This window comes from Rattus norvegicus, chromosome 17 (genome assembly GCF_036323735.1).
Source record: "Rattus norvegicus strain BN/NHsdMcwi chromosome 17, GRCr8, whole genome shotgun sequence".
Classification (NCBI taxonomy): domain Eukaryota; kingdom Metazoa; phylum Chordata; class Mammalia; order Rodentia; family Muridae; genus Rattus; species Rattus norvegicus.
Window position 1 is genome coordinate 9,465,706 of NC_086035.1, and position 20,488 is coordinate 9,486,193.

A 20,488-nucleotide genomic window follows, 5' to 3' on the forward strand; every position below is an offset into this window, starting at 1 on the left:
AACACTGTAGCTGTCTTCAGACATACCAGAAGAGGGCGCCAGACAGATGGCTGTGAGCCACCAAGTCGTTGCTGAGAATTGAACTCAGGACCTCTGGAAGAGCAGTCAGTGCTCTTAACTGCTGAGCCATCTCTCCAGTCCAAGCCATCTCTTTAGCACCACCCTTAAATTCTTGCACTAGTCCCTGGAAGCCTAAATACATTTGCAGTCTTCCCTCCCAGAGAGCTCGTGGGAACCAGGCAGCAGAAAGTCTGGGACCACTTTTGACCTCTCTCTGCCCACCCTAAACTTCAGGGTTCAGGGTTCAGGGAGCAGCTGAAACTGCCAGGACGGAGTCCAGTAAGTTTCCAGCCTCCAGAGCTCTGGGAAGCTGATCCCTCTGCGGTGGGGGCTGAGAACGGGGTTGTAACAGCCTCCAGGGAGGATCATGCAAGTGGGGACAGCTGCAGCTCAGCCAGGCGGCAACCAGCTGCTGCCTGGGAGACTGGCCAGGGCCAGGCAGGGCGGGCACGGCCCCCACAAGCCCTGAGCCTGAGCCGGCGGATCCAGACCGTGGGAGCAGGCAGTGGCTGGAGGCTTGATTTCACGTTTCCGTGCTGTGTTAACGGTCAGTTTGGTTAATGCTGAGCAGATGGGGGAGGGGACGCCAGCTCCCTCGGGGACAGTTGTGGGCCAAACATGTATGCGTGTACAGAGGATACGGGGCCTGCCTTACAGATGGTGCAGTGTGGGCTCGTCTGCCCATGAGCACCCACTCACCGCTGCACACACAAGGTTGATTCTGTAGGACGGACAAAGGCAAGGGTGTGTTTCTGCCTGGGAGTCTGCGCTAGCACGGCTGGAGGCGGAAGCCCGCTGTAGGCCTGCCTGGCACCCGCCCCCGCCCCAGTCGTCTGGGTAACCCAGACCGAACTCCCAACATGGAGAGTCTTCCCACGATCCGCCCTGCCACTCAGGGAAGACACCAGGCATACAGAGAGTTATTTCAAAAAATAATAATAATTTATAAAATGCCTTGTTCTTCTGTCTTTTCCACAGGCTTCTCGTCTCTCAAGGACACCAGAGCTGAGGCTCCTTCAACAAGATGCTAGAACAAGCAGTGGGGAGTTGGGGACCAGGGTGGCGAGGCTTGTGGGCTGCGGGGGCGGGGGTGCAGTGAAGTCCCGAGGCCTCTAGGTTGTTTGGGGAGCTAGAAATGTTTAGGACCAAAGATTTGCAGTCAGGCCCGGAGAGCCCCTGGGGTGGAGGCTAAGTGTCAAGGCCTTAATGCTTCGCTCCTTTGAGGATGAGTCCAAGGGCACGACCATGATCTTGAGACGAGGAGTTGAACTCTGAGCTGGGAACATAAGTTTGGAACAGAAGGCCTCAACTGTGAACCCCAAGACCAAGAATGGGCCTCCCCAAAACAGGGCCAGAGAGAGGATCTGGGCCAGCAGTAGCCTCGAGTCAGAGGCCTGATGACAGTGCCAACGTCAAATGCTGATGAAACAGGTTGGAGTCCCACGGCCACGGGCCTACGAGCCCATGCAACATCGTTCCCAGGCTCATGTGGTCTGCGCCTCAGGAAATGGGAAGGGGCTTGGCTCGAGGGGCAAAGGGTCGTGGCTGAAAACCGAGTCGCTGGAGGAGCACGTGCTGCTGGCATCCCCATTGTTGGGGGAATAGGGTCCAAAGGTCAGGCGGAGGTCAAGGTACTGCAAGGAACAGAGCTGCTCAACTTCCAGCCTCTGGGACTGGATGCTTCAGATGGTCAGGTCCCTAGGTCATGGGATCGGGCAGAGAGAGGGCATGGGGCGGGGATGGGCAGTACCTCTTCAGAGACAGCCAGCAGGACCTTGTCCAGAGCTTCCACCAGCTGCTTAAAAGTCGGCCTCTGAGAAGGAGCTGCGTGCCAACACTCCCTCATTAGCCCATACCTGGGAACGGGTCAAAGAAACTTATGTCTAGGGCGGGCAAAGTGAGGACTGTGGGCTCCCTAGGGTTGGGGCTCCGGGCACGGCGGGTGTGGGGGCTGGGCAGGAGAAGCAGGGCAGGTTAATGGGAGAGTAGGAACAAGACCAGGGCACCGTGAGCCGTGGAGAGGAAGAAGAGGGAACCGGAGTGGAGACAGTACTGCTCTATGGCCAGGGTCAAAGCTGACATCAAAGTCAGGACCCAGGATGAGGTCTGGACACTGGGGCAAGGAGGGTGACCTTACAGCTCTGAGGGGCAGTTTGGGGGCCGCTCCATCCTGTGCCCCTCTCGCAGCAGTGAGAACAGCTCCTCCACTGGGATGCCGGGGTATGGGGAGCCCCCGAGGGTGAAGATTTCCCACAGCAGGATCCCGAAGGACCACCTGGAGGTAGAACTGCAGCTCAGTGGGGCCCAGCTTCCTTCCTTCCTCATTGAAGCTGTGGTAAAGGCTACTGCAGTCGCGATGCACCCTTGGGGATAGGGAGGGGCACTCCTTTCCTTAGGAGTATCAGAGGAACTCCTAAGATCTTATGACTTTGGCAAGCGCATTGCCCTTTTAGAGGGGATGGACAACTTGAAGATATCCAGCAGCCATCTTAGAACCCAGTTCCCGGACTCACACGTCACTCTGGTGTGTGTATACACGGTCAAACAACGCCTCAGGAGCCATCCACTTGACTGGCAGGCGGCCCTGGAGGAAGGAGGAGGGGACAGTGGTGTGAGTAGTACAGGACCTATCCCTTTTAGACCAGGTCTAGTCCCCGCCCCACTCCCATGTGTCTCCGCGGTGCCCCTCACATTGCTGGTTTTCTTATAGTAGTCGATGTGGTGGACACCACGGGCCAGACCAAAGTCAGCGATCTTCATCACGTCATCCTCGGTCACCAGCACGTTTCGGGCAGCCAGGTCCCGGTGGATGCACTGAGGACAGGGTAGGGAGTATCAATCAGGACACACGTCTGGGAGTTCAACGTTTCACAGCAAGCCCAGGGGCCAGAGTCACTCAACCCCCGAACTGATGAGAAATGGAATGGGCAGAGGCCCGGGCTGAATCCCCAGGCCCAGAAAGAGAAAAAGAAAGAAGCACGGTTTGTTCAGAGCCCACGCCTACACCATGCTTGCCCTCGGGTGGAGAGAATGGGGACCTGCGGGGTTACAAATAGGGACATGCAGGGTTAGCTGCAAATGTATGGGAGCAACGGATAGAGCCATGAACTGGGAGCAAGGAAGCCGCTGGAACATTCAGTGCCACCAGCAAGAAGGTGTGGAGGAGTTAAGAGTAGTTCAGACCACAGCACAACTGTCCTTTGCCCACACCTTCCGAGACTCCAGATACTGCATGCCTCGGGCCACCTGGTAGGCACAGGAGACCAGGGCCGGGAAGGAGAGCGGTCCTTCGCTGCTCCGAGGCCCATCAGGGCTGAGATCAGGGCCTGGGGGACGCCGGGCACGGAGGAATTCCCGAAGGTTTCCCTTGGCCGCATATTCCACAATCACATACAGGGGCCCTACAGAGGGAAGACGCGGACCAGGGGATGGGAAGTCTGGCAAGACTGTGCCTTCGCATCCCAATTGCATAACTGTAATGACGGCTCCGGGCCCCACCTTCCTGAGTGCAGACACCCAGCAGGTTAATGATGTTCTTGTGTCTTCCGATTAGCTTCATCATCTCCATCTCAGAGATCAGGTCTGCCAAATCCTTGTCGGAGGCATTGTCTGCAAAGCAACGGGTGGGCTGAGGAAGTTGCCCTCCAACCCCACAAGAGCATCATGGGATGGGGTGGGGGTGAGGGTGTCAAGGAAGTGTGGGCTGAAACCCTGCTGGGCTGTGTGCCTCAAAAGAAGCCTTTCAGGCTAGGGATGTAGTTCAGTTTGAAGAGTGCTTGCCTAGCAAGAAGTCTGCATTCAGTCCTCACCACATATAAAACTAGGGGTGGTAGAGCCCTTGTCTAAGCCTAGCACTTGATGAATATGAGGCCAGCCGTGTGTGTGTGTGTGTGTGTGTGTGTGTGTGTGTGTGTGTGTGTGAAAAGAGGGATCAGGGAGCATGGAAGGATGTGGGGGATAGAGTGGGGTGGAAATGCTGTAAATAAGTACTCATATATGAAACTCTCAAAAGAAAGTAAGTGCTAAAAAAAAATAATTCCAGGCCAGGAACAGTGGAGCCCACCATGAGTTTAAGATCAGCCTGGTCTACATATGAATCCAGGAAGACTATATATATATAAACAAACAAACAAAACTTATTTATTTAAGACAGTGTTTCTCTGTGTAGCCCTGGCTGTTCCGGAACTACCTTTGTAGTCCAGGCTGGCCTTGAACTCAGAGATCTGCCTGCCTCAGCTTCCTGACCGCTGGGATTAAAGATGTGTGTACCACTAAGGGTGGCTTAAATACTTGCTTTGATGGTTTGGGGAGATGCTCAGGGAATGACGTGTCTGCAGCACAAGCACAAGGATCTGAGTTCGGATCCCCGCACGCTCGTAAACAATTGCGTGGAGCAGGGCTGTGGCCCTAACACTCAGCACAGAGTGGGGAGGGGTAGGTAGCCGGCCAGCTAGTGTGGCTGGAACAGCAAGCCCCAGATTCAGCAAGAGACTGTGTCTCAAAAACTAAGCTGGGGCGGGGGGTTGGGGATTTAGCTCAGTGGTAGAGCGCTTGCCTAGGAAGTGCAAGGCCCTGGGTTCGGTCCCCAGCTCCGAAAAAAAGAACCAAAAAAAAAAAAAAAAAACCTAAGCTGGAGAGCTGGAGAGCTGGCTCAGTGGTTGAGCGCACTGACTACTCTTCCAGAGGTCCTGAGTTCAATTCCCAGCAACCACATGGTGGCTCACAACCATCTGTGATGGGATCTAATGCCCTCTCCTGGTGTGTCTGAAGACAGCTACAGTGTACTTTAATAATAATAATAATAATAATAATAATAATAATAATAACACCAATAATAAACTAAGCTGGTGATAGAGGAGGCACCTGATATTGCACACCTACACACACCTATGCCTATGTCTACACACATACACCTATGCCTATACATGCACACACACCTATGTCTATATCCACATGTACATATACCTAGACCTATACATGCACATACACTTATACCTATGCGCACACATACATCTATGCCTATACATGCATGTACACCTACACCTATACACACATATACCTACACCTATACATGCACATATAGCTACACCTATACATGCACATGCACTGACATCTATATATGCACATCTATGCCTATACACGCACATACACTACACCTATACACACATATATCTACACCTATACATGCATGTACACCTAAGCCTATACATGCACATACACCTATACACACACACACCTATACATGCACTTGGCACCCACACCCATGGTCTCTCAACCTCTCTGAACCTCAGGCTCATTTTATATGCAGCAGAACTCTGAAGACTCTCAAAGAACTGATCTTCCCATGAGCAGGTCCAGGGGACAGGAGAGAGGCAGAAGCTCCAGACAGGAAGGAAGTTGTGCTAACTGATTCCTGGGTAACAGTTCCTAGAGGCGGGAAGTACCCTGAGGTCTTGTTATGTATTAAGGAAAGAGACCTCTGTGACTTCTCTAGGGAAGACTGGGCTAAGGACCAGGGACAAGGCTCCCAGGGCTGACCTGCTGCGGCCTTGGGATAAAGATGTAACTCTTCCCCTCGCTGCACATCAATATGGAGAAGCCTGTTTCACAATCGCTCCCTCACAGAAAGTGCCAGCTGGCTCCGGCTGTGCAGAGTGGAGGGAGGGAAGAATGCGGCAGCTAGGGACCGCAGCTACAGGTTCCAATGGGGAGCCAGCAAGACACCCAGGACCCAAGGGTATACTGTTAGACATCAAGAGACTGAGTAGACATGATATGATAATATGATTTACAGAGAACAAAGCAAAGAATAGACACACAGAAGAAAATATAAAGGAGTCAACAAGACGGCATGGCGAACAAGCCTGACGACAAGACTTTGATCCCTAAAATTGGCCCCCATAAGTTGTTTTCTGATCAATACGGGTACTGGCTTTGTAGGTGCTCACACTTACACACGTTTCACACACACAACACAATAATCGCCCTAAATCCCAGCAGAGGGAGGCAGAGGCAAGTGGAGCTCTGTAGATTCAAGTCCAGCCTGGTCTATTAAGTTCCAGGCTGGCCAGGACTATAAAGTGTGACCCTGTCTGAAAAGGTGATAAACCTTTTAAAATAAATACAAAAATAAGAGAGGTTCAAACACCAGGCAGCTGCAGGACACTTTGGGGACATTGCTTGAGTTCTGGGTTTCCTTATCCTCTTTGCTATTCCTGGGGATCAGACGGTGGCTCCTGCACATGTTAGACAAGCATTCTAGCACCCAGCCAGGCCTCGTCACATTTTGGGGAAAGGGTTTTACTACGTTGTCCAGGCAGCATTTGCGCTCTGTCCGTAGCTTACCTCAGTTTACTATCCTATTGTCTTAGTCTCCTGCATACCCAAGATGACAGGCTCATGCCACCAGGCCCAGCTTGAACCTGGGACGTTTTATTTTTGAGATTTATTTGTATGTGAGCGGTGCATATGTGCATGGGTGCGTACGTGCACAGGGATGTGTGTGTGCCTTCAGAGGCCAGGAGAGGCTGTCAGAATCCCTGGGGCTAGAGTTACAGGTGGTTTTGGGTTGCCAGATGTGTGTGCTGGGAATTGAACTTGAGGCCTCTTGCAAGAGCATTGAGCACTCTTAGTGGCTAAAGCCGTCTCTCCAGCCCTGAGGCTGGGACTGTTCTAGGGCAGGGACTAGGAGCGGGAGGAATATGTGCTGAAGGTGTATTATTTAGTGGGGTTGGTGGGGATGAGGCATAAAACGTGTGAGGATGACTAAGAGAGCCCAGAGCTAACGGGGGATCTTAAGCTCCAATCACCATAAATCTCACAGGGATCATCACCCAGGGGCTAAACTTTACTGAGCTGTTAGGTATTGGGAGGCTGGTGTAGGAGGATCCCTATGAGTTCCAGGCAGGGCTAGATTACAAAGTGACCTCTAGGTCAGCCTCAAAACTAAAGAAAACAAAACGGTCCTATCCCATCACTCGGTGCATGCCTTTAATCCCAGCACGTGGGAGGCAGAGGCTGGTCTAGTCTACAGAGTGACTTCTAGGACAGCCAGGTTGTACAGAGAAACCCTGTCTCAAAAACATAAAAACAAAAACAAGCAAACAAACAAAAAAGAAAGAAGGAAAGAAAGAAAAGAAAACCAGTTCCACACCCTACACCAAAAATTTACTAAGCCGCCATGTATCAGAAACATCTATAAACTTCCCCCTGAGAGGTAAGGAGCCATTACTCATGTGTGGAGGTGCAAGAGGTAACTGAGGCTTAGAAGCCATTTGCCAGGGCCAGCAGCAGGGCTGGGCTTCAGGACCAAGGGTAGAAAACCTGAGGTCTTTTCTCATGCATGGGCAGTCCATGCAGTCCCTCCCATGACCCCAGCACAGGCTATCCCTTTAGCCCTTTGCATGGCCCCAGCATAGGCTATCCCTTTAGCCTCTTGTGTGGCCCCAGCACAGGCTATCCCTTTAGCCTCTTGTGTGGCCCCAGCACAGGCTATCCCTTTAGCCCTTTGCCTGGCCCCAGCACACCCTGCCCAGGTTGCAATGTATACCTTTCAGCATCTTCACAGCCACGGTGCTGGTTTGGTCTGGCCGGGAGGAATCCATGCCAAGGGCTTCTGCACGAACCACTTGCCCAAAGCAGCCCTCACCCAGGGGCTTTCCGAGCACCAGCCTGGAGACCAAGAAGGCCTGTGCCTCAGATCCGTGGGTACCACTCCTGAGCTGGCACCCCCATTCTTAGCCTGCTCAGTGTACCTGTCCCGGGGGAACTCCCAAAGTGGATCGAGAGGTAGGTCTAGACTCACAAGGCCCGTGAGCAAGGGCGGGCCACTGGAGGAGAGCCGGACACCTCGCACCAGGGACAAACTTGACTTGCCAGAGGACCTCGACTCCAAGGAGAACTGCAAAGTGGGAGATTTGTTCTGCCTGCTGGGGTCAGGCTGAGAGCCAGACATGGTGGGATCTGGGGAACAGGCGCAGTACCTGCCGGGCCAAAGGGAACCGGGACAGCTTCTGTACAGTGACAGGCTGTCGAGAGTGGTGGCCGTGGATTGCTTGTCGGTGATACACCCCGGCCAGCAGCAGGAGCAAAACCAAAGCCAGTGAGCCAGATACATATAGGATAATATCTGTATATCTGGCCTCCGATGTTGCTGTTGTCCACGCGAGGTCTTCTTCCTCTGCTTCTTAGAGGAACATAGACAGAGAAATGAGCAGTGGGTGGTCAGACTGACCAGCCCTTCCCCTCAGCTTAGGTCCCCATAGTAACTAACACATATAGGGACACACACAGAAAATGTCACAGTTAGATGTAGTCTTATATCCCTGAGGGGTCACATGGACAGTCACGTAAAATCAAATACATATCCCTGCTGATTTCAGTGAGAGCACTCACAGAGCCAAAAAAACCCAAAAAATCAAACAAAAAAATGCCCCCCAAGAAAAAACAAACAAAAAAACACCCCCCAAAAACAAAAACAAACAAAAAAACAAAAACAAAACTATACTCCCACAGGCCAAGGAGACTGCCTACCTAACAGGCCACAATGAACCAGAGAGGAGTCCTGTAGCCTCCCCCAGAATCCCCCAGGCCCTCACCGGGTAGCACTGTGAGCCACGCTGACTGGTAGGAGAGGCCGATGGAGTTGCCCGCCAGGCAGGTGTACTCCCCTGCATCCTCAGCCGACACGTTCCTCAGATACAGCACCTCCACCTCTGAGCTATTGATGTCTGTTGTCTGAAGCGGTGCACACACTGGGTCACGGGAGGCTCTGGGCCGCCCTGCGGCTGGGATGGTGGCTAGGTAGCCTCCCACCCTAATGGGGAAAGACTGGGGCCCAGCTGAGGCACTGGCAGGAACCGCACCTTCAGGACTTGTACGTAGGGGAAACCATCAGCGCCGAAACTGCTGCCGTTGATAACGATGTGCTTCAGCCACTGGATGTGCGGCTGGGCGTCACTGTACACCTTGCACAGCAGCTCCACGTTGCTGCCAACCACAGCCGTGGTGTTGGCTGGGAGTCCCGCCTGCAGGATGGGCCGGTGCGGGGACCGCTCTGGGGGCCAGGCCAGGCCGTCAACCCTGACCAGTGGCACCCACGAAATCACCCGGTTTCCCTGCCCCCAGCCGCCCTCCTGGCTCAGGTGAAAGACCTTCTGGACACACAGCTCTGATCTTGTCTATCTTCCGTTTACCTTCCTCTAACTTTTTATGGCTCTACTGTCTTTGGGCCCAGGGCAGCTTCTCAGACTCAACCTCAACATGTCCACGGCCTGTCCCTGTCCCCTTCCCCCACAAATGCTGCACCCATGAAGTATCCCTGCCCACAAATGCTCTATAGTCTTAAGAACTGAATTTAGTCTGTGCCACCTGCCTGGATGCCCTTCTCCCATTCCTTTAGGCCGATTTCTCCATGCCTCCCCACCCACCCCTTGCTTCCTTCTGACCCTTGGGGCTGTCTCACTTGTCTGAAACTGACTCCAACAAGATAAGACAAGATACCCACCCTCGGGGCAGGACGGAGCCAAAGATAAGCCAGGTTCTTTGTCCTACCTGCCCAGCCCATCCACTCACCCAGCACATCCAGCAGATAGCTGTAGCGAATGCTACCCAGAGAGTTCTCCACAAGACACGTGTACGTGCCACGGTCTGAGGGCACCACGCTCTCCATCACGAGGCTCCAGTGTTGGTGACGCAGCTGGAAGCAGGCAGGGGTAGAGGAAGTGTCCACAGGGGACCCGAGAAAGCCAGGACGGGGGAGGACAGAATCTACCTATGAGGCTCTTCTCAATCTTTCCAGCCCCTGAGAGGATCGGGCCAAGGCCAGAGATCCCTGGACAGAGACAGAGGCTATAAGAAGTGTCTTAATGGGGCTGGAGGAGGAGGAAGAGGAAGAGGTAAAGGAGGAGGAGGAGGAAGAGGAGGAAGAGAATGAGGAGGAGAAGGAGGAAGAGGAAGAGGAGAAGGAGGAGGAGAAGGAGGAAGAGGAGGAGGAGGAGGAAGAAGAAGAGGAGGAGGAGGAGGAGGAGGTGGTGGTGTTTGAAGGCCAGGCATGGTGGTGTACACCTTTAATCCAAACACTAGGAAGCCATCCAAAGACAGGAGAATACGAATTTAAGGCCAGCTTGGTCTACAGATGGAGTTCCAAGCCACTCCAGAGTACACAGTGAGATTCTGTCTCAAAGGAACAAACAAAACAAACAAACACCAAAAAAACACCCCACCCCACCCCCCGAAAAAATCCCAATAGAAAAACAACATTGAGCCCTGGTTTGAGTCTTTCAAGTTTAGCTATACCCTACCGGGGAGTGCTCTCTTTTGCTTGTCTTTGCTGGCTCTGAGAGTCTCAGTTTCCTTCCGACAGCATGCTAAAACCCACTGCCCAGTGTTTCTTCCCACCTTAAAGGAGATGCTTCCCAGGAGGCTGGCGTTGGACATAGCCAGTACTCTACAATGACACCCTATCTCAAGAGCCAGCACCACTGGGGCTGGAGAGGTGGCTCAGCCGTTAAGAGCACTGACTGCTCTTCTAGAAGTTCTGAGTTCAATTCCCACAACCCCATGGTGGCTCACAACCATCTGTAACGGGATCCGATGCCATCTTCTGGTGTGACTGAGGACAGCGACTGTGTACTCACATACACAAATAAATCTTTCAAAACAAAACAAAACAGCATCCTCACCCCAGGAAGCCAGAGGCAGGCTAGTTCTTCATGAGTTCAAGGCCAGACTAGTCTACTTAGTGAGTTCTAGACCATAGAAAGATCCTGTCTCCAAAACCAGCACCAGCACCAGCTCCTCAGGGCTGGAGAGATGCTCAGAGGTTAATAGTGCTGGCTGCTCTTCTGGAGGACCTGAGTTTGTTTCCTAACTGTCCCCATCTGGCAGGTCATAACTGCTTATGTAATTCTAGCTCCCAGGAATCCGATGCCCTTTCCTGGTCTCTGTAGGCGCACGCGCGTACACACGAATAGAAATCATTGAAGTAGCCCGATTCATGCCCCTTGGCCATAAACATCATCACCAACACCGAAGACCCCTACCAGCCCACAACATGAGTTAGTTTTTGCTAAGGTCGAGACGTCGCACTTTGTGAGAGGGTAGCAGATTGGGAACTTGAGCCAGGGCTGTTTGTGCTCTGGGGCTCCGGAATCACCTTCCTCATTATCTATCAACCTACATGGAAGGGTGGGGGTGTGAAAACGGGGGTGGAGGGGTTGGGTGGAGACAGACTCTGAAAGCTGAGACTCACCCGAATGCCTCCGATACGATTCTCTCCGTGGAAGGCCTGTCCGTTCTTGAGCCAGTGGATGGTGGGCATGGGGTTCCCTGCAGCTGGACAGCGGAATTTGACAGTGTTCCCGGCAGGTACCGCGTGCAGTTTCTTCTCCATGCGTTGGGGGTGTGTCCAGTAAGGTGCTAGAGGGGAAAGAGAGTAATTAGGACCCTAAGGTGACCTTGGCTCCCATACTTGGTGACCAGATGGGTGGCAGAGAACAGTCCTTGGGAAAAGGTACCAACCTTGCTGCAGGTAGGAGTGCCCACTCGAGGAGCTGCTGAGGGTCTTGGGGTCCTCGTTATTGATGGAGGGTAAGGAGTCTATTCAGGGACAAAGGAAGGCCTCTGAAATCCAAGAGAAGAGAGGTTTCTCTCCCAAGGGACCCTTCAACCCCTGCCAGACCCTCATACCATCCATAATCAAAGTAAGATTGTGTACGACAGTCATGGAGCCACGGGCCAGGCAGAGGTACCGGCCAGCATCCTCAGGAAGGAAGCTGGCGATCTCCAGGCGGCCTCTCCAGCCCCGTACTCTCCCAGCAGATGCTAAACGGCTGCCCTCCTTGTACCAATGACGACCACGCTCAGTGCGGCCACAGCATAGCCGCACAGGCTGCCCAAGGGCCACAGTCAACACCTGCTCTTGCTGCTCCGAGATTGGGGCTGGGCAGGGCTCTGAGGGCAGATGGGCAGTAATCATTAATACCCATAGCTCCATCCAAGGCTAGCCCCCCCACCCTACATACAGAGAACATGCTACACACGTGAGACACAAAGATCCTGTGATACATGCTGTCCTCCCACACATAACCACATGCTACAAATGCTTTGCGTAGGGCCAACGCCACACTTCTAGGAGCTGTCACACACACACACACACACACACACACACACACACACACGCACAAACACACTCGGCACACATGCTAGATATGCTACTACCCAAAATACACACACATACACAAGGCACATGCTACAGGTGCCACATACAAGGACACATGCCACCCCTCTGAGGCACACCATCCTTGGTACACACACCACACATGCTGTTTGCACCTCCCAACCAACACACCCGGTGCATAGAACCACACTACACACACAGCCAAGGGGCTCACCACTGGCTCTGCAGCCTAGCCCAGGCTCTGTGCCCTGTAAGGCTAATCCTCTCTTGTAGACATACAGATAGGAGTGTGCTTGCTGGGAGCGAGACAGTGAATTGCAACGCCCTGCCCTGCTGCCACCTTCTTGGGGCCAGGGCCAGGATCCTCTCCAGCTCTACTCAGCCAGAAGCCCCTTTCTTGTGCCTGTCCCTGACATCCCTGCCACCCTCTCCCGCCTTAGAGGCCATACCCTGTTCCATTTCCTCAGAGGCCTCAAGGGAGAAGGCTGGTGTCTCCTGAAAGATGCTCAACAAAGCCAACAGCAGCCACATTTCCTTCCAGCTGTTCTCGGGACCCAGGCCAGACTTCCCGCTGACCACCTTCCTAAAAGAGGGGGTTTGGGGGTAGAGGAGAGCTCTGGTCAGCACTGGTCCCATTCTTTGTTTTGCAGATGAAGACCCAGAGACAGGAAGCAGTCAGCAGGCTCATCCAAACCCCACAAGGCATAGCAGGGCAGAGACTGGAGCCAGCACTGCTGGGCAGAGCCCTGGCCTCCCCATAGGAGGTTCTGCAGGGCGTGTGCGGACTTCCTGCTGTCTTGGGTCCTACTGTGACCTGGCATGCCTTCACAGAGAGAGCAGTCTCGGGATTCTTTCCTTGGGAGGAAGCAGAGATGGCGGCTTATCCTGGACACATCATTTATTTTCTGCTGAATAAATGAATTCATTGCTGAAGGCTCAAAGAAGAAAAGGGAAACCTAATACAAGGCCAGCCTTCAGCATCTGGACGCCATCGGATGGGACCTCGCTCTTGAGTATTATTGGCATTTCCACATCCAGCTTGGGATGCCTCCAGTGGTGGGTGCCCAAAGGAGGTGCAGCCCAAATCGAGGACATTCTTTCTCCTTCTGAGCCAGGAAAGCATCCTGAGGACACTTCCGGTGGTTTGCACCCTCACGGCTCTGTCTTAGACAATGTAGGAGCTCGCTCCGCTTTGTTTATTGTTTTTGTTTTTTTCTGAGTTGTGGATTGAACCTGAGACCTCCCTGCATGCTAAGCAAAGCCTCTGCCACCGCTTTCGTGTCGAGGTGGCTTGGGAATTGACACAGATTTTACACGTCTGGTAGCAACAATTTCAAATCCCGGTTTCCCACCAAGACCTACCTTTCTGAACCGTTATCATCATAAGGTTGCTTCAGGGACAAAGAGGGACCATACATGGAGGGATGGCACACACACAGAGCATTATTGGTGAGATGTTCTCACTGTCCCCATACTGAGTGTGCACCTTGGTCTGACCTTAATCAGTGTCTACTTGTGCAGTAGATACACACGCTTGTCCAAATGCTGCTGTGAGCGTCTGTTTCCCTAAAGGAAGACTCTGGCGTAAGCCTTAACTTGACCAGGAAACCAGTGGAGTCCCAGGGACACACAGGCTGTTACCTATCCTGGATAGCAACCAGGTATCACCAGCATCTTTGGATCAGGGTTCTTTCCCTTAGGACCCTGCTTTTGTTGGGCAAGGGCTTTGTGAGTGTGTATGAGGTCCTTGCACAGGGGCTGTGCTAATTTCTGTATTGGTCCAACTTTAGTACCTAACCAAACTGGGAACCCTGCCCAGGGAGCCCATTATACCCATTCTACCATTCTCAGCCCACTGCTGAGGAAGACACAGGCCTAAGCCTTGGTTGGTCCACTGACCTCATCAATGTCTCTCAGCTTTCCTACCCCACTTAGGTTAAGTCATGGTCATTTCTTGCTTGGTATCTTGGCAAATCTCAGGTCTTCACCGCCCAGCTGTTTGTTTGGCCTTTTTTGTTTTGTTTTGGTCTGGTCCCTGATGGTTGTGAGCCACCATGTGGTTGCTGGGAATTGAACTCAGGACCTCTGAAGAGCAGTCAGAGTTCTTAACCACTGAGCCATCTCTCCAGCCCTGTTTTCTCCCTGTTACCTAGTTTACAAGCCCCTGAGGGTTAACTGCAGACCTGCAGACCGCCCTTTTCCTCTCTCTCTCTCTCTCTCTCTCTCTCTCTCTCTCTCTCTCTCTCTCTCTCTCTCTATTATTTTGAGACAAATTCTCACTAAAGTTGGCCAGGCAGACTGGCATTGAAACTCACTCTGTAAACCGAGTAGGTCTTCAACTTGTAAGCCTCCTGCCTCAGCCTGGCTAGCCCCCGTTAAGGCCCTTCATTTTAAACGCCAGTGTTAGTCCCACTGTCTGTCCCTTCAGTAAATTCTAAAAGCCAGCACGTTTACTTTCCTGTCTGTACCTCTGTGTCACTCATTCCTTTTGTCGACCAGCTTAGCTATCATTTTAAAACCCCCCTTGACATGGGGGTTGGGGATTTAGCTCAGTGGTAGAGCGCTTGCCTAGCCAGCGCAAGGCCCTGGGTTCGGTCCCCAGCTCCGGAAAAAAAACAAAACAAAAAAAAAGAACCTTGACCTGTCCCCCTACCCTTAGTTTGGTCTGCTCATCGGCAAAAGACTCCTACCACACCCTGCTAAGCAGAGAGGGCCGATTTTCGTCTCCAGCTTGGATTGGGGTGGACAGGTCCAGGGAGGTTTTATTCCCACTCCCACGCTGCCCTGAACTCTCAATCACAGAGTTCTTAGTCTGGTCACTTCTGCTGGCCGCTGAGGATTGCTAACCCTTAGTTGTCCTGCACTCACACGAAGAGGTGCTCTGTGCAAGTGACTGCGAGAGTTAATTTCCTCATCAATTTGGCCAGAGCGCGTCTGTCACCCAGCCCAAAGGCGACAGTGCTCTTATTTTAGTGCCCCTATCCCGTCGCCCTCGGAGGAAGGTGCACGTCAACGGTCTCCATGCGGAGTTGCATAGACAGCTGGCCCATCGCCCCCGCCTCGGTGGGCAATAAGTAACCAGAGCGGTGACCAGGGTGCTCTTTGAACGGAGGGGGACAAAAGGCCCTGTGTGCGCTGCGGGTTACTGATTTACCGTCCCCTCCACCCAACCACTCCCGCCGCGCGGGCGCCAAGGTCCCCGGGACTGAAGGGGCAGCTCCCGAGCTCCACCGCCGCGGTCCCCAAGGCGGCCCGGAGTACGGTGTGTGGCCCGGCTTGCCCAGAGTTAGAGGGTCGGCTCCCTGTGCAGGGGCTCGGCTCACCTGGCTCCTCCGCCACCCGGTTCCCGTGCTCGGGGGTCACGATCCCGGCAGGGCTGGCACACTCACCCGCCTGGAGCTCCTCCGCCCCGGGCCGAAGAGCCAGGAATGTCCCTGCAACTACAGCGTGGCGGGGGGCTGCCCACCTCCTGCCCCGCCCACCTCGGGCTCCGCCCCTCCTGGACCAGTTCTGATCTGAGAGGCGTGGTTCGAGATCTGGCTAAAGTCAGCCGGGCACCCAAGTGCAAGAGCTCCGGGTGGTACTGGATTTCCCAGTCTCAGCCGCTCCAGGGCCCCTGGTACAACCTGCGAGGTGTGACCTGCTACTTGCTCTATTCTTTGCTCTACACCACCTTGGAACTCACCAGGCTCTCTGGTTTCCCGTGCAATCGCAGTACCTCTGATAGATCTGACCTCTTCTTTGCCTGAGCGACCTTCGGAGGATATTTAAAATGCATCTCCGTCGGGGTGGTGGTGGTAGTGGTGGCGTCGCATTCCTTTAATCCCAGCACTGGGGAGGCAGAGGCAGGTGGATCTCTGTGTTTCAGGCCAGCCTGGTCTACATAGGGAGTTCCAGGACAGCCATGGCTACACAGAGAAACCCCGTCTCAGGGCGGGGTGGGGGTGGGAGACAAAACAACCAACCAACAAGCCAACTAAATATATAAATAATTTAAAATAAATAAAGTACATATTCAGGCCGAGCCTGGTAATCCCAGCTACTCAAAAGGGTAAGGCACAAGTGACACAGCGACTCAATGAGACTCAGTCTGAAAAGAAAATAAAAACAAAAGCAAAACCACAAAAAGCACCGCCGCTGTCACCACCACCACCACCACCACCACCACCACCAACAACAACAACAACAACAAAACCCACAAACAAACAGGGAGCCTAGCAGTTGAGCAAGGCTCTAAAATCCTAGTGTAAAAGACAAACGCTGGAACTTTCTTTTTAAAAACATTTATTTATTTATTTATTTATTTATTTATTTATTTATTTATGTGCATTGGTGTTTTTCCTCCATGTATGTACATGTGAGGGTGTTGGATCCCCCGGAACTGGAGTTACAGACAGTTGTGAGCTGCCTGTAGGTGCTGGGAATTGAACCAGGATTCCTCTGGAAGAGCAGCAAATACTTACTACTCTATCGGGCCTACCTTGCTCTTTTTTAAAAATTAAAAATTTAAACTTTAGCTTTTAAAAAGTTGTAGTCTTTACTTTTTTTCTTTTCTTTTTTTTTTTTCGGAGCTGAGGACCGAACCCAGGACCTTGCGCTTGCTAGGCAAGCGCTCTACCACTGTAGTCTTTACTTTTAAACGTTTAAATGTTCATTTTAAAAAGTTTTAATTTTGTTGTTAAAAAGATTTATTTTATATTCTGCTTTGCTTGCGTGTTTGTCTAATTGCCTGCAGATACCAGAAGAGGGCCGATTTTCCTGGAACTGGAGTCATAGACTTGAATCCAGATCCTCTGAAATGGTAGCCAGTGCCTTTAATCAGGGACGTATTTCTCTGGCCCTTAAACTTTACTGTTAAGTTTATTTGTTTTTGTTTTCTGTTTTTTTTTTTTTTTTTTTAAACAGTCTCTCGTTATGTAATCCTGGCTGGTGTGGAACAGTTCTGTGAAGGCTACCTTGTCCTCCTTGCAGGGGTCTTCCTGCCTCTGCCTCCAGAGTGCTGAGATTACAGGAATGTCTGTGGCCGCAGGACCCCTAGACTCACGTGATCGCAGAAATTATATGGAGCCTGGTTTGTACTTGGGTGGGCGATTACAAGTGGGAATCTCCAGCGAATTTTCAAATACTTTCTCATGGCTTTTACGTGGATAGTGTTGGCATGACATGGTGTCTGGTGCGCATGTGCAGATCTCCCTCCTCCTGTGTTGGTCTCCATCCCATCCTGGGGCCTTTGCACATGCATCCCGTTCCTCCTTTGTCCTGCTCCCTCGTGGTCTGGGTCTTTGGTCTCAGTTCGAAGCCCCAGGATGGCTCCGGCGATTTGCCGAGTTCCCTCTGTTAGGATAGAGAAAGGCATGGGCCCCGAATCTCGGTACTATCAGCCCTGTCCTGTCTTCATTTTCTCCTCAGCAAATCAGTAAATGATAGTCGGGAGCTGAAGAGGTTTGCTGAAAGGAGGATTCAGAGGCTCATATCTGACCCGTGAGCACTAAGAACCATTCGTTCTTCATCATATTTGCAGACTGTAACTGAATAGTTATTCATGTAAGCAGCTGGGAAATGTTAACCTCCTGGGAGCCGGGAACCCAAGCTGTGAACTTCACTTTTGTCTCTCAAATGCTTGGCACACAGTAGGTGTCTTCGGAGAGCTCCATCCCCACCTGGCTCAGGTCTGTCTCATCTACCAGCACTTCTGTCTGACAAGTGGACTGTGACTTAACTATGAAGACAGCCATGCCATATTTCACCTGAAGCCCCAGGATTTTGCTTCTCTGAAGCACTTTGGGGGAAAAAAAAGCACAACTCAGGTCATCTGCGCAGCTCCTGGTTATCACTCAGGGATGAGAGCCTGCCAGGGAAACAGCAGCTTCCTTTCCTTAAAAATATTCTATTGGGTGTGTGTGTGCGCACACGAATGTGCACTCATGTATGAACACATATATGCACATGTGTGTGCACATGTGTGTAAATGTGTGTTACTGTCATCATGAAGCATCAGTGTGGGGTCCGTGAAGAAACAGTGCAGGCTCTAAACCACTGAGCCGATTTTCCATTCCTCCAGTCTTTACTTTTAATCTTATCTACACTTTAATTTCATTATTTTGTGTGCATGTATGGCTGCGCCCTGCATGCATGTGATGGTTTGGAGGCCAGAAGATCTTGGACCCCATGGAACTGGAGTTATGGATGGTTGAGAGCCACTCAGGGGTTGGAGGAGTGAAAAAAAAGTTTAGCATGATCCCCAGGTCAACAAGTCTAGCCCCTCAAAAGTGTTCAGGAGGAAGGAGGCTTCTAGCTGGAGGATCTGCTTTGCAGAGAGATCACCTCAGAACTCCAGGACCTCTCTTCCTCTGGCCCTCTGTGGACTCTGCTTATTAAACAGTTCTTGGGGTCCTTGGTGAGCTGACATCAGGGCTGGACCCTACAGCATAGATTTCATTCCAATTCTGGGGTGTTTCCTGAGCCCAGTGCTAACTAGCTAGGACTCTAAATCTCTTGACTGAACATTTTCACAACCTTGACTCTCACAGGATCACTCACCCACCCACTCACTCGCTCGCTCACTCACTCACCCGCTCACTCACCCACTCACTCACCCACTCACTCACCCACTCACTCATTCACTCACCCACTCACTCACTCACCCACCCACTCACTCACTCACCCACTCACTCACCCACTCACTCACTCACTCACTCACCCACTCACTCACCCACTCACTCACTCACCCACTCACTCACTCACTCACCCACTCACTCACCCACTCACTCACCCACTCACTCACCCACTCACTCACCCACTCACTCACTCACCCACTCACTCACCCACCCACTCACTCACCCACTCACTCACTCACCCACTCACTCACCCACTCACTCACTCACCCACTCACTCACTCACCCACTCACTCACCCACCCACTCACTCACTCACCCACTCACTCACTCACTCACCCACTTACTCACCCACTCACTCACTCACCCACTCACTCACTCACTCACCCACCCACTCACTCACCCACTCACTCACCCACTCACCCACTCACTCACCCACTCACTCACCCACTCACTCACTCACTCACCCACTTACTCACCCACTCACTCACTCACTCACCCACTCACTCACTCACCCACTCACTCACTCACCCACCCACTCACTCACCCACTCACTCACCCACTCACCCACTCACTCACTCACTCACCCACTCACTCACCCACTCACCCACTCACCCACTCACCCACCCACTCACTCATCCACTCACTCACTCACCCACTCACTCACCCACTCACCCACTCACTCACTCACTCATCCACTCACTCACTCACCCACTCACTCACCCACTCACCCACTCACCCACTCACTCACTCACTCACCCACTCACCCACTCACTCACTCACTCACCCACTCACCCGCTCACTCACTCACTCACCCACTCACTCACTCACCCACTCACTCACTCACTCACCCGCTCACTCACCCGCTCACTCACCCACTCACCCACTCACTCACTCACCCACTCACCCACTCACCCACTCACCCACCCACTCACTCACTCACTCACTCACCCACTCACTCACTCACTCACTCACCCACTCACCCACTCACCCACTCACTCACTCACTCACTCACCCACTCACTCACCCGCTCGCTCACTCACCCGCTCACTCACCCGCTCGCTCGCCCACTCACTCACTCTGAAGGTGTGTTGTGTGATGTGCCCCTTTCTGTGGGACCCGGCTCACTTCTAGGACACTTGGCTTCCTGTGTGCACTCTCCTGTGCTGGGAGGTGAGAACCACCACACCCTGACTTCATGAGCTGTTTTAAACTCCATGAGTAAGGCGGTAAAGCAGACAGCACCTCTGGGCAGATAAGTAAGATTGCTTACTGTAGGGAAGGACACACGGAGGGTGGAGGGTGGAGGGGGAGGCAGAGGGAAGGGCATCATCCACTGGCTCTCGTAGCTTTTTCTTCCTTCCTTCCTTCCTTCCTTCCTTCCTTCCTTCCTTCCTTCCTTCCTTCCCTGTTTTGAGACAAGATCTGGCTACATAACCCCAGTTATTCTGAAATGCGCCATGTAGATCGGGCTAGCCTCGAACTTTTAGTAATTCTCTGTCCTCATGCCAAGTACGTGAATTGTAGGTGTGAGCCACCACACTGGCTTCCAGGCCCCAACATTTCCTAGAAGGCAGTGACTCACTAGAAGGTGCACGGAGGACAAGGCACGTGGGAGCTGGGATGGATGCTTCTCT

The 20,488-nt window shown here is 52.6% G+C and overlaps 1 protein-coding gene across 4 annotated transcripts; it reads right to left on the reverse strand.

Annotated features, from left to right (window-relative positions):
• Positions 1–980: 980 nt before the first annotated feature.
• Positions 981–15,718, reverse strand: Fgfr4 (fibroblast growth factor receptor 4). 4 transcript variants are annotated; one of them, XM_006253606.5, is made up of 18 exons: positions 15,562–15,718; positions 12,688–12,821; positions 11,749–12,012; positions 11,581–11,658; positions 11,312–11,478; positions 9,634–9,757; positions 8,925–9,115; positions 8,658–8,796; positions 8,043–8,245; positions 7,815–7,960; positions 7,610–7,731; positions 3,559–3,669; positions 3,271–3,461; positions 2,752–2,874; positions 2,574–2,644; positions 2,198–2,335; positions 1,811–1,916; positions 981–1,694 (listed from the first exon to the last, which is right to left on the reverse strand). In XM_006253606.5, exons 2-18 carry the CDS (start codon positions 12,767–12,769, stop codon positions 1,545–1,547), a joined length of 2,406 nt encoding a protein of 801 aa, XP_006253668.1. In that variant the 5' UTR covers positions 12,770–12,821; positions 15,562–15,718; the 3' UTR covers positions 981–1,544. The 4 variants fall into 4 exon arrangements, with proteins under 4 accessions (XP_006253668.1, XP_063132146.1, NP_001103374.1 ...); XM_063276076.1 differs by having other exon boundaries at positions 8,043–8,239; positions 15,562–15,710; NM_001109904.1 differs by having other exon boundaries at positions 8,043–8,242; positions 15,562–15,684.
• Between the last annotated feature and the right edge of the window lie 4,770 nt (positions 15,719–20,488).